Source organism: Ornithorhynchus anatinus, chromosome 2 (genome assembly GCF_004115215.2).
Source record: "Ornithorhynchus anatinus isolate Pmale09 chromosome 2, mOrnAna1.pri.v4, whole genome shotgun sequence".
NCBI lineage: Eukaryota > Metazoa > Chordata > Mammalia > Monotremata > Ornithorhynchidae > Ornithorhynchus > Ornithorhynchus anatinus.
Genome location: NC_041729.1, coordinates 24,354,766 through 24,368,397, shown reverse-complemented (window position 1 = coordinate 24,368,397; position 13,632 = coordinate 24,354,766). Strand labels below are relative to the sequence as shown.

Below are 13,632 nucleotides of genomic sequence, written 5' to 3'. Positions count from 1 at the left end.
TCGGATTCTAAGTAGGATGGAGAACAGGAGAGATTGACTATGAGGCTAAAAGAGGGGGAAGCCAAGGATAATGCCAAGGTTATTGGGTTTCCCTCTAGATTGTTAAACTCCTTGTGGGCAGGGGAACATGTCTACCAGCTGTTGTACTAGTTGTACTATCCCAAGTGTCAAGACAATGCTCTGCAACACAGCAACCGCAACCGCTTAATAAATGCCACTGATTGAATGATTTGAGGATGAGGCGGATGATGATGTTGCCAATGACAACTGTCAACTGAGATGGGAAAGTTGGATGGAAAAGGGGACTTGGGAGGGAAGAGGAGAAGTTCAGTTCAGCACAGGTTGGGATTGAGGTGCCGGCAGGACAAAATAGTGAGAATAATAATAATTGTTAATGCTTACTATGGGACAGGCACTATACTAAGCACTGGGATGGGTACAAGCAATTCTGGTTGGACACAGTCCCTGACTTACAATCTTAACCCCCATTTTACAGAGTTACAGAGAAATGAAGTGACTTTCCCATGGTCCACACAGCAAAGAAGTGGTGAAACCAGAATTGGAACCCAGGTCCTTCCGACTCCCAGGCCCGTGCTCAAGCCACTAAGCTACACTGCTTCTCATCCACTTAGAACTGTCTCAGAGGCTTGCAGCAAATTCAAGATTGCCGAGGAGAGAGGTCAGGCTGGTGATGAAGATTTGGAAGTTGATCCCAGAGAGGTGATCACCGAAGCTATGGGAGCAGATGAGCTCCATGAGGGAATGATTGTGATGCCGGGAGAAAAAGAGGACCCAGGCTCGAGCCTCGTGAGGCAGCGGGAGGCAGGGGAGAGGCTGAGAAGGGACCGGTGGGAGAGGTAAGGGGAGAACCGGAACAGAGATCCGTGTCAGTTAAGCCACGGCTCCAGAGTGCTTCTGGGAGAAGGGAGCGGTCAGCAGAGTCAGAGGCAGCCAAGAGGTCGAGGAGGAGTACGCATGGACGATTGTCCGTTGGATCTGGCAGGAAGGCGGTCACTGGTCATCTTAGAGTGGCCTCAATAGTGTTGAAGGGGTAGAAAATGGACAGTAGACAGGTGTGAGTTGGAGACAGAGGTGGAGGGAATGGGTGGACAGGATCTCTGTTAGAGGAAACGGGCGGAAGAATTAGGGTGACAGCTGGATGGTGCAGTGGGATTGAGAGAAGGATTTTTTAGGATGGGGAGACAAGGTGTGCTTGAAGAAGCCATTCATTCATTCATTCATTCATTCATCATTCAATCGCATTTATTAAGCGCTCACTGCGCGACAGAGCACTGTACTAAGCACTGGGAAAGTACTATACACCAATAAGCAGTGACGTTTCCTGCCCACAACGGACTCACAGTCTAGAGGAGACTGTCTACGGACATCCATACAAATAAATAACATTACAGATATATGCATAAGTGCTGTGGGGCTGAGGCGGGGGGAGAGTAAAAGCAGCAAGTCAGGCTGACGTAGAAGGGAGTAAGAGATGAATGAGAACGATTAAAGATGGTTTGTGAGAATTGGGAGAGTGGGCCTGGAGAGTGGGGGTAGGAGTTCAGGGCCAGACCTAGGTGCTAGAAGGAACTCTACCCTAGAAGGGGAGGCAGCATGGACTAGTGGATAGAGCTCGGGCCTGGGATTCTGAAGGACCTGGGTCCTACTTCTGACTCCACGCACTTGTGCTGTGTGACTTTGGGCAAGTCACTTCACTTCTCTGTGCCTCAGTTACCTCAATCTATAAAATGGGGGATTAAGACTGTGAGCCCCAAGTGGGACATGGACTGTGCCTAACCTGATTAGCTTGAACATACCACAGCGCTTAGTACAGTGCCTGGAGCATAGTAAGCGCTAATAAATACCATAAAAAAAATACCCCAAACTTCCAAACTTTTCAGAGTGGAGAGGCCTTGCACCCACTCTGGACTTGTTCTGAAGCGAGTGAGAGCTACTGGCTCCGTGTGCAATGGGAAGAGAGGCGCTGCAGACATCCCAACACCAAAAAACGTGCTGCTGTGGGGAATCCCTAGTCTCTTCTGCAACTTGCAGCCAGCACAGCACAGCCCTCTGCCCCACTGCTTTGGGTGCCAGAGGTGAAGAATAACCTTGTGCCTCCCTGCACATACAGGGAGGTGATGGCAGAGCCAAGGAACTCAAAAGGGAGAAGAGGCTGTTGGCTTTCAACGGCCTACAGGCAAACCTACAGAAGGCCCAGGTTGACCTCCCCCATCCGAGGGACCCCACCCGGGTCTGGAGACACACCTACGGAATGTCCTGGCTAACCCCCATCCGCGGGCCCCAACCCCGGATGGGTCTGTAGCCTGATAGCCTCAGCACAGAAGTCTGGGCCTATAATACCCCTCCTTCCCAACCATACATCTCCTCATATAGGTGCAAAGTCCCTTCTCATCCCCTCCAAGGCAGGACTGTCTGCTGCAGAGAAACAGCACCTCCCTGGGGGCTGGAAAGAGGCAGCCCTTTCCCTTATCCCCTCCCCACCAACCCCCAGGGCAGGGGACCAGAAGCCAGCAGGCAGAGGGTCGTGAACTCTGACCTCCCCTAACTCTTGTCAGAGAGAGTTGTTGCCCACTCTCCCCTAAGTGATTCCCCCCAATGCCCCCAAAACCACCCCAAGCCTACAAACCTGAACAGGTGTCCCTGCCCACCCCCAGGGGGCCCAGGCCAGGCTCAAGGGTCTATGGGAGAGAAGGGGCACACCGGAGACATCCTGCCCCTGACTAAGAGAAGAGCAGGAAACATAGAGCCCATCAGGAGGTATTTCCCAGCCAAGCTGGATGGGAACAGTCACTTCCAGACAGAGGGGCTTTCATCGCAACCCCCACACCCCCGCCTCCCGCCCGCACCCCCCCAACCCCGGCCCCTGGGCCAGCAGCACCAGGGAACTGTGTCAGCTCTGAGGCATACAAGGTGGTCGCGAGCTACCACAGCCGTCTCTCCAGCTGCAAAAGGAACTAATTAGAGAGATGGGGAGCGAGAGGAAGTGGGGCTTTACAATGGCAGCACGGAAATGGGAGGTGGGGCGGGGGGGATGGCAGGGAGAGGAAGGAAGAACATGGAGGAGGTAGGCAGGAGGGGTAGGGGGCGAGCACAGGCGATGAGGAGGAGGAGGAGAAGGGAGAGAAAGTGGGGGAGGGGAAGGAGTCGGAGGAGGAAACGACAGACAGCAAGCAGCCTTGGGGCCAAACCAGGCCGATCCAAGCAGAGGAGAGAAAGGGAAGGAACAGAGGAAGAGAGAAAGAATGAACTTTGGGCAGCTAATGGGATCATGATGGGGGCAAGGGGGAGAGGTGCACAGAATAGCTGAGGACTCACTGCCCCCACTCCCCCCGGAAAAACTCCTCTCCACAGACTACTGCCCCCACAAGCCGGGAGAACGGTGGTGTGGGGTGGAGGCAGTGGAATGGCTGGGACGGGAAAGGAGCAGCCCCCTCCCCATCTGTCTTGCCGTAGGCCCACAGGACAGAGCCAGGGCACCCGGGTGGCTCTGAGGGGTCAAGTCGAGGTCACGTTGAGGGAGCCGGGGAAGGTGGGAGGGGGCGGGACCTCCCCACCCGGGGAAACAGGACGATGGGCGCTGGGGGCCCCGGCCCCTCTGTCCCCTCCCCAGAGGCAGCCTGACTCCCAAGGCGGGCACAATGGAGCCCATTGTCTGCCTTCGGCAGAGACATTTATACACCCTGGAGCTTCAGCACCACCTCCCAGCCCACGCTGCTCTGCCTGGCTCTGAAAATGAGGCCGCCCAGCTGGCCCAGGTAGGAGGGGCGGGAGGGGGTGGGAGAGGCCGGCGAGGCTGGAGAGGATGGCGAGGATGGCACACCATCTCCAGCCCGGCGGAACCCGGCGCCGGCCCGAGGCCTGCAGCCCTGCTACCGGAACCCTGGCGCTGCCAGCTCTCCACTGCGAGAGGCTAATGTGCCTACTCTTTCTCACGGACCGGATTCACTGGCAAACTGCAAAGCAGAGTCCCCCTCGATTCTGGCGCTTTGCTTCCATCCCCTCCCCCTTCCTCTCCCCCCAACTGGCTTCTGCCTCCTGCCACCTCCTTTTCTCACGGCGGCGGCCATGCCGGGAGAGAACTTGGAACCCAGACTAAGGGTCGGGGCTCCCTTGGGGCAGGGGTTTAGGAGGTCAGAGGTCAGGGGTCAGGAATCAGGGGGCCAGCCCCATCTCAGGCCCGCCGCCTGTCTGCCGGGGTTGGTCTGAGGAGTTCCGGTCCAACGCACAGGGTCAAAGCCTCTTACCATGGTACTGAAGGGTGGGGAGGCCTATGGAGAGGCTGGGAAAAAAGAGGTCTCTCCGAGGATGGGGGTGGGTGGAACTGTCAGGAGGAGGAAAGAAGATTGAGGAAATGCAATGAGAACAGGAGGACACAAGGGCAGGAGGAGAAGGTGACATACCCCTTGGAACCCCAGAAAGATGTGGGGGAATGTGCCTCGGCCCTCACTGGGGCATAGGGCTTTGGCCAATGTTCCAGCCGTGACCAAATCCAACAGTCTACCCCAGCCTACTCTCTCCCTCCCTGCTAAGGCAACACTGAGCTTCACCGGGCACAAAACACCAATTTCTGCCACTCAGGAGGGTTTGCGCATGTGTGTGTGTCTTTGTTTATGTCTTTGTGGTGGGGGGGGGGCGTGGTATGTGTCCAAATGTGCGGGTGTACACATTGGAGGGGATCTGTTAGGGCCAGGGGCTACAAGTCAGCAACAAATTTGTGAAGACCACCCCAACCTGGATTTCTCTTACTAGCCAAGGCCCTCAAAAGTCTTTCTGGAGAGTCTGGTGCCCATGTGGGGTACAGTGGAGTAGCCTATCAATCAATCAGCGCATTTATTGAGCGCATACTGTGCGCAGAGTACTAAGCACTTAGCACTTCTGGGAGAGCAGACTGATGAGGCAGCCCAGACTATCAGAAGTAATAGCTGCACAGAAAGCCCTGGTGTGGTTGGCAGAAGAGGACAGGGAGGAGGTGGCCCCTACTGACCTGGCAGGGTCTAAGGTCTGGCAAGGGACGGAGAACCTTGCAGCCAGAGAGCTCTGAGTCAGAAGCCCCAGGCTGGGGTGGCAGAGACCAAGAGGGGTGTGTTAATGTATCTGCCACAGGAAGGTGGGAGAGGAGGGCGCGTGGGGAGACAGGATGGGAGGTCCTTTCTACAGCCTCCACTTCCTGTGTGGGTGGAGAATAGGGGCACAGGGAGTGGGAGGGAGGGTTCTGCCTCTCATACCTTCCTCCCAGCCCATCACCCAAGAAGCGGTGGGGAAGGGGAGCGAAGGGGGGCGGGGGATCCTGAGAAGTGACTGGGAGCCGGAGTGGGTGGGGCCACGGAGGGGCTAGCAGAGGAGGCCTTGCGCTGCTGGAGAGAGGCAGCAGCTCCCAAGCAAGAGCTGCCAGAGGCCAGAGCGGCTGCCAAACCAAACGGGCCCCACAGCCCCGCATTCCTGGGAACAGACTTTCCTCCAGCCCCGGGCAGCAGCGCAGCCAAGAGCTCCACCCTGCCCGGCCCCAAGACAGACCACAGGGGGCAGAGCCTGCTGGGGACAGATGTGGGGCAGAGCGGGCGGTGGGGTGGCGGGGCAGGCGCAGCCAGAGGGTAAAGGGTGGGAAGGGGTGGAATGACTTCTCCTTCTCCCCAACACACTTTGCTCCTTCCCAGGCCCGGGATCCGACCCCGTTCAGCCGCTGCTCCCCGCTGTGCCCCCGGGCAGGCCACATACGTTAGGGCCAGGGCATCCTGGTCCACTTCAGCCTGCTGCCACCCAAGGGTTGACCCAGGTTGGGCCAAACCCAGTCGGCCCTTCTCCAGCAAAGAGAGACTATTTCCTGCCTCAGAGGGGAGCTGTCTGTCTGCCTGTCAGTCTGATGGCCTGTCCAGTGCTCTGGGCTCCTCCCACACTGGCTGCTGGAGAAAAGAGGCCAAGCGTCCTCCTTCTTGAAACTACCCTTCTTCTGTCCTGACCCATCCGGAGGTCTCTGATCTGTCCGCACAGAGCTGTCTTCTCTCCAAACAACTCTGCAGGCATCAGTGGAACTCCTACCTGGGCAGCTCTGGGGCAGAAGGGGTGTTTGTGTTTGTGCGCATGTGTGTACAGTGGCATGAAGAGTTGCTGGAATCAGTCCTGAAGGCCCCACCCTCTCCTCTCCCTAGTCCAGAATAATAATGTTGGGATTTGTTAAGCGCTTACTATGTGCAGAGCACTGTTCTAAGCACTGGGGTAGATACAGGGTAATCAGGTTGTCCCACGTGAGGCTCACAGTTAATCCCCATTTTACAGATGAGGTAACTGAGGCACAGAGAAGTTAAGTGACTTGCCCACGGTCACCCAGCTGACAAGTGGCAGAGCCGGGAGTCAAACTCATGACCTCTGACTCCGAAGCCCAGGATCTTTCCACTGAACCACGCTGCTGGAAAGAGCACAGGACTGTGAGCTTTAATTCCGCTCTGCTACCAGACGACTGTGTGACCTTGGACAAGTCACTTCTCGGTGCCTCAGGTTTCTCATTGGTAAAAATAAAGATATCTGTTCTCCACTGCCCCGGTAGACTGTGAGGCCTCGTGTGGGACACAGACTGTGTCTGATCTGATTGTAATAATAATAATAATATAAAATAATAATAAGGCACTTGTATAATGGCGCTTACTATGTGCCAAGCACTGTTCTAAGTACTGGAATAGATACAAGTTAATCAGGTTAGACACAGTTCCTCACTCATTCAATCACATTTACTGGGCACTTACTGTGTGCAGAGCACTGTGCTGAGCGCTTGGGAGAGTACAATATAACAATAAACAGACACATTCCCTTCCCACAAGGAGCTTACAGCTACCATGGGAGTCCCACATGGGGGCTCACTCTTAATCCCCATTTTACAGATGAGGTAACTGAGGCCAGAGAAGTTAGGTGACTTGCCCAAGGTCACAAGGCAGACATGTGGCAGAGCCGGGATTAGAACCCAGGTTCTTCTGACTCCTAGGCCTGTGCTCTATCCACTAAGCTATGCTGCTTCTCTAGTGAAGTGTATCTACCCCAGTCCTTGGCACATAGTAAGTGCTTAACAAATACCATAATTATTATTATTATTACTTAGTTATTACTATTATTATTCTCCCTGACCCAGGCTAAAGATCCTTTGAGGGGAGGGGGGAAGTCTGCACAAAAGCACACCACCCTTCTTCTCCGTTTGGCAACAACATGGGCACAGTCTGGGAGCAGGAGAGGCTGGTTCCACCCCGACTGCAGAGAGGGGAAGTTATGCCACGTTTGGGGCAGCCGGGGTAGGCCGGCCTTGGGAACTAGGGTTTCTAGTTGACTCTCAGCCAGCCTCAAGCCCAGGGGCTAGAAGCTTCCTTCATTTCCCCTTCCTCCTCCCCTCCCCCAACCGCCTCTAGGTCCAGATGCCTCCGCCTGACTCAGGTCCTTCCCACCGCCTCCAGCCAGGGCAGGTGCTAGGAGGAAACGAGGCTCTGAGGAGAGGGACAGAATGGCCTGGTTCCCCCAGCCTCTTGGATCCCTGGGGAATGTGGGGTAGGCTGCTTCTACATCCGAGCCGCCCATTTCCCCCACCCCCAGGATCTCTCCCCACCCACCTGGGACCTCTCTCTCCCTTCCCATCTTCCTCTTCCCTGGGATCTCTCTCTCACCACCCATTTCCCCACCCAGGACCTCTCCCCACCCCTTCATCTGCAACCTCTGTCTTCCTACCAATCTCCCCAATTCTCTGAAACTCTCTCTTCCTCCCCACCTCTGCACCCCTCAAGGATCTCTCCCCACCCATCTCCCCATTCCTCCCAGACCTCTCTCTCTCCCCACCCATCTTCCCACCCCTCCAATCAATCACATTTACTGAGTGCTGTCTCTGCAGAGCACTGTACTAAGCTCCTAGGAGAGTATAATACAACAGAGTTGGGAGACACATTTCCTTTCCCCAACAAGACTACAGTCTAGAGGGGGAGATAGGCATTAATATAAATAAATTATGGATATGAACATACAAGCCGTGGGGATGAGGGAGGGGTGAATAAATGGTGTAAATCCAAGTACAAGGCCAACATAGAGGGGAGTGAGAGATGAGGAAATGAGAGCCTAGATGGGGAAGGCTTCTCGGAGATGTGCCTTCAATACGGCTTTGAAGATGGGAAAAGTGATAGTCTGTCAATCAACTGTATTTAGTGAGCGCTTCCTGTGCAGAGCACTACACTAAGCACCTGTCTAATATGAAGAGGAAGGGCATTCCAGGCCAGAGGCAGGACGTGGGTGAGAGGTCAGCAGTGAGATAGATGAGAATGAGGTACAGTGAGTAGGTTGGAATAAGAGGAACAAAATGTGCGGGCTGGGCTGTAATAGGAAATCAGGGAAGTAAGATAGGAAGGGGCAAGGTGACTGAGTGCTTTAAGGCTGATGGTAAGAAGTTTGTGTTTAATGCGGAGGTGGATGGGCAGACACCAGAGGCTGTTGAGGAGTGGGGAACACGGACTGAATGTTTTTGTAGAAAAATGATCTGAGCAGCAGAGTGAAATATGGACTAGAGTGGGAAGATACAGTAGTCAGGGAGGTCAGCGAGGAGGCTGTGCAGTAGTCAGGGCGGTACAGGATAAGTGCTTGGATTTACGTGTAGCAGTTTGGATGGGGAGCAGAGGGTGGATTTCAGCAATGTTATGTAGGTAGAACTGATAGAATCCGTTGACAGACTGAATATATGCATTGAATGAGAGGGATAAGTTGAGGATAACACTGAGGTTATGGGTTTGTGAGACAGGGAGGCTGGTGGTGTTGTCTACAGTGACAGAAAAGTCAGGGGGATGACAGAGACTGGTTGGAAAGACTTCTTTCTCCACCCATCTCCCCACCCCTCCGGGACCTCTCTCCCCCCTACATCTCTTCACTCCTCCGGGACCAGTCTCTTCCCCTTTCCCCACACACAGGCAGGGCCAGGGGATTGAGCATCAGGAAATTTCTCCTTCAACTCAAGATGGAGGTGGTTGGAGGAGTGGGCAGTACCTTCTATTTGTAGTTCTGGGGTCCAGTGCTTGAGAGAGTGAGAGAGAGAGAGTGTTCAAAGACAGGGGATCAAGAAATGGTTAAACAACTAGAGAACTAGGATGAGGAACTGGGATTATTTCACCGGAGAAGAGAAGGCTGAAGGAGGAATCTAGGAATGGTCCTCAATTATTGCATCGAAGATGATCAAACAGAGGTTGGGAACTGCTGCTCCCTCCACCCCTAGCCTAGCACAAAACAGGAGAAAGTGAGTTGAAACTGCAGCAAGAGGGCATCAGGACTCATATAAATGAAGAACTTCCTGACAAGGAAGGTTATCAAATACTGAAATAGGTGAATGCTCCTAAGGGAACACAGATTTCTTCTTTCCTGGTGATGTTTTCAGTAGTAGGAAGATGGCCACCTTTACAGAAGAGACTGGTGGCCCCCAGCATTCTCCTCACCCAATTGTTGTAAAAAACTCTAGACTCTGAGCTCCTTGTGGGCAGACATGGTCCCTCTTTATTGCTGTACTGTCCTTTCCCAGGTGCTTAGTACAGTGCACACAGTAGGTGTTTAATAAATTCAATTAAATGAAAGTGGAATGTGGAGGAAAACAACGAAAATGCCCAGTGGGCTCCGGGCCCAAGAGAATCATTGTGCAGCCCCAAGAGACCCTGGAGTACTGTACCCCTCTGGCCCCTTCTTTTCTCATTATGTGGTTCTTCCTATTTTGGGTTAGGGACAGTAACAATGAGGATGGCAGGGATGAGGTAGGGTGGTCTGGCGGTCAGGGTGGCCAAGAGGCAGGGGAGGGGGAATCTGAACGGACCTCTGAAAGCCCCTCCCCAAGCCCGGAGGTGGGGGAGAGCCAGGGTGAGGCTCCAGTTTCCTCTCCCGAGGCCTCTCTGTGGACCCTCCAGCTCAGGCTCAGACCTCCAAGCTCTGCTCTGTCAGAGGGGAACCGCCTCCCTCCCCTGCAGCCCCGGCCTCCTGGCTTCAAGTCCCCTCTGGGGGCACAAGCAACAGGAAAGTGGTCAGAGGCAGCAGCCTCCACAGGCTTGTAGGGCCTGGAGACCCCAAGCCCTAACCTTTACCTGGGTGGCCCCAGTGCCACCATTCAGGCTGGGCATTGTCGGCCGCTATGCTCCATGTTGGGCTACTCTCCCAAACTGACAGACTGCCCGGGCCTTGCCCCTGGAGACTCCCCCAAACACCTTCCTCCAAGCCCCACGGCTCTTGTGTCCATATCTGTAATTTTATTTATTTATATTAATGTCCATCTCCCCCTCTAGACTGTAAGCTTGTTGTGGACTCATGGTGGGCAGGGAACACGTCTGTTTATTGTTGTATTGTACTCTCCCAAGCACTTAGTTCAGTGATCTGCATACAATAAGCATTCAATAAATACGATTGAATGAATGATTGGAAAGGGAATGTGCTATTATATTTTTATACTGTACTCTCCGCAGTGCCCAGTACAGTTCTCTGCACACAGTAAGCGCTCAATAAATACAGCTGAATGACTAAGTGACCTTCCCAGACAGACAGTGAGGTCCTGCCTGGTCTTCTCACAGGGCCTGGACACTGGAACCTAGTTGTTGTTATATTTTACTCTCCCAAGCACTTAGTATAACGCTCTGCACACAGTAAATGCTCAGTAAATATGACTGACTGACAGACTGACTGAAGATTGCACAGCTCCCATCCTAGAGCAGGCTCAGCCACAGCCCCCGGGGGGGAATCCTGATGCTCAGAATCCAACGCCTCCAGGAGCTGGGCAGTGGGCGTGAGGGCAGGGCAGGTACAGGCTTTGTGGATCTCAGGGCTAGAAGGAACAACAGCCAAAAAAACCCCAGCCCTCCCAGAGAGCCTGCCCTGCAGTGGCAGGAAGGGACAGACAGACCTGGGGGCAAGGATGCCCCCTCCTCCGGGGAGGGAGTTCCCTATGCCAACCTCCCTCTGGTCCATGAGCAGAGAGGGTAGCAGCACAGAGGAGGAGGAAGATAATCTGCCAGTCACACCCCTGGGAAGGCCCAGGCACCATAGACTGCCTTAGGGCACTGGAAGCCCCAGCTCAAGGTCAAAACTATCTGTCCAGGCCAAGGATGGTCTGGTTCTAGGGGGGAGGAGGGGCGTCCCTGGGAAGAGGGGGTGGTCCTCCTGTCTGGGCCTCTGCCTGGCACCTCCTGTCGAGAGTCTGCAGGAGCTTTCTCACCCGCCTCCCCCGCTCCAACCCCCAGCCTCACTCGTGTCCCGCCCCCCCACCTTTGCACAACTATGTCTGGAATTTTCCTCTCTGATTTCTGAGAGGGCGGGGAGGGGAGGAGGAAAGGAAGGAGGGAAGGAGATTGGGAGGGAGAAAGGGAGGGAGAGTGGGAGAGAAGGGCCCAGGGAGGGAGGGAAGAGGGAGAGAAGGGCCTAGGGAGGGAGGGAGGAGGAAGAGAGAAGGGAGGGAGCCTGCCTAGCTCCAAGTGTTTCACCTGGGCTCCTGCCAGAGGGGAGCCCGCCAGGCCCCGGGCTGTCTGTGCCTCTGCAGCTGCGAGGGGAGCCTGGCCAGAAATAGCAGGAGCCCAGAGGAGGGGGAGCGAGGGAAGAGCTGAGAGGCCCAGGGACCATCCCTGGCCGGCGGGCGGCCCGACAGTGAGGGGCCTGTTGCCCAGAGACCATGGGGAGGGGCAAGGGAGGCGCTGCGAGGGAATGACCAGACAGACCCACTCCCAGATGGAGAGACACATACCGAGAAAGACAAATACCCAGAGACGGACAGAGAGACACACACATCAGCGAAGGGCCACACGGATTGACCCGGGGAGAAAAACAGACCCGGCCACTGAACAGAAGGGCAGGAACAGGCGAAAAACCATCTCCACTGAGGGTCCGACTAACTGAGTCTTGGGGAGCAGGAGCTCAGGGAGGCTCAATTAATCAATCAATGATACTTGCTGAGCATTTACTGCATGCAGAGCACTGTACTAAGCATTCGGGAGAGTTCGCAAGAGTAGGTAGACACTACCCACAAGGAGCTTACAATTAGTAGGGGACACAATCATTAAAATAAATCACAAGTAGAGGAAGCAGCAGAGTATAAGGATATAGACATATGCATTGTGAGTATTGAAGTGCTTAAAGGATACAGACCCAAGTGGATAGGTGACACACAGAAGAAAGGGCAAATAGGGTTGGAAGATGAGAATTTAGGAAAGGCTTCCCCAGGAGATTTTAGCAGGGCTTTGAGATGTGATTTTAGCAGGGCTTTGAAGTTGGGGAGATTGAGGGGCTTTTGTTATGGTATTTAAGTGCTTGCTATATGTCAAACACTGTTCCAAGCACTGGAATAGATACAAGTTAATTAGGTTGGACACAGTCCCTGTCCCACATGGGGTTCACAGTCTTTGTAAGAGTGATATGAAGTGGGAGGGAGTTCTGGGCAAGAGGGAGAATCGGAGGAGCTTTCTGGTTGTGAGGCCAGGGTCGTAGAGTCCTGTGGGCAGAGCCCAGTTGGAGTCCCCTGTTCCTGCAGGGCAGATTAGACTGCACGGCAAGGGACAGGTGGCCTCCTGACAGCCAACCTGGGGGGCAGGGTGGGGAGAGTGGAGCTCAGGAGAAGCAGCCATGCAGAGCACCTATCCCTGTCTCCCCACCACCCCCGGCCCAGATCCTAGGATTCAGGAGCCGCAATCCCAAGCTAACCAAGATCCCTCAGGGGGGCTCATCAGCTGCTTGTGAACTCAGTGCCCGAGGGTCTGGGGCAGTCCCCTGTCCCCTCCCCTGCCTCTCACCTGCAGTATTAAAGGCACAGGTCTTGGTAAGTAGAGGGGCCACCCTCCCAGGGAAAGGGAGACCCTAGGAGAGTGGTGGGGAAAAAGGGGTAGGGGTTGGACAGAGGGCACCCCACCGCCCACTCCCCCTGCTGAGACATCACCTCCACACATGTTCCCTCTTCTCAACAAGGAAATCCACTGGGGCCCTGGGCTGGGGGCCTCATCCCTCAGGCTGGGCCACCCAGGAAGCCTGGACAGGACACCCGGAGGTTCTTGCTTCACCCCGGGCTCCGCAAAAGGCTCTGGTGATCTACCCCAGCTCCTCCAAGCCGCACCCCCAGGCTCCCCAGCACGTGGTGGGGGCGAGAATGCTGTGGCCATCGGTGCGTGGCGGGAACAGTGCCCTCCTGTCCTTCCCGCCCCAACCCGGAGCTCCAGCTGGCCGCAGCCCTGGCCCTCCTCCCTACATCGGGGCAACGGGGCCGGAAGGAGAGAACTAGAAAGGCCTCTGAATTTCTAGGAGGAGATGGCCACCCACAGCCGGCCAGCTGGCCCCAAAGAGAGCAGCCAGGGTGCTGAGTCCCCCCACCGCCCAGCACAGAGAAAGCTGGCAGTTTTGAGGGGGAAGGTCCCCTCACGCTCTCTCGCGGCCACAACTCCGGACAAGAGCTGGTCTGGAAAAGGCTCTCATCTTTCTGCAGACAATGTCCCTTTAATGCTAGCTTAGCCTCAAGCTGGGCTGGGGGGAGCCAGGCTGAGGGAAGCTGGACTAGGGAGAGAAAGGTTGTGGGGAGCTGGGCCATGGGAACCCGGGTTTAGGGAAACTGGACTAGGGAGAGAAAGGCTGGGGAGAACTGGACTAAGGGGAGAA

At 55.1% G+C, this 13,632-nt stretch overlaps 1 protein-coding gene across 1 annotated transcript in view; it reads right to left on the bottom strand.

The window, feature by feature from the left end:
• The window catches only part of GLIS2 (GLIS family zinc finger 2), a 31,275-nt gene extending 18,273 nt beyond the window's left edge, over positions 1-13,002 (bottom strand). The window contains exon 1 of the mRNA XM_029058368.2: positions 12,923-13,002. Within this exon, the coding sequence (XP_028914201.1) occupies positions 12,923-12,932 (10 nt within the window). The 5' untranslated portion in view covers positions 12,933-13,002. The remainder of the gene's footprint in view (positions 1-12,922) is intronic.
• Positions 13,003-13,632: the final 630 nt, after the last annotated feature.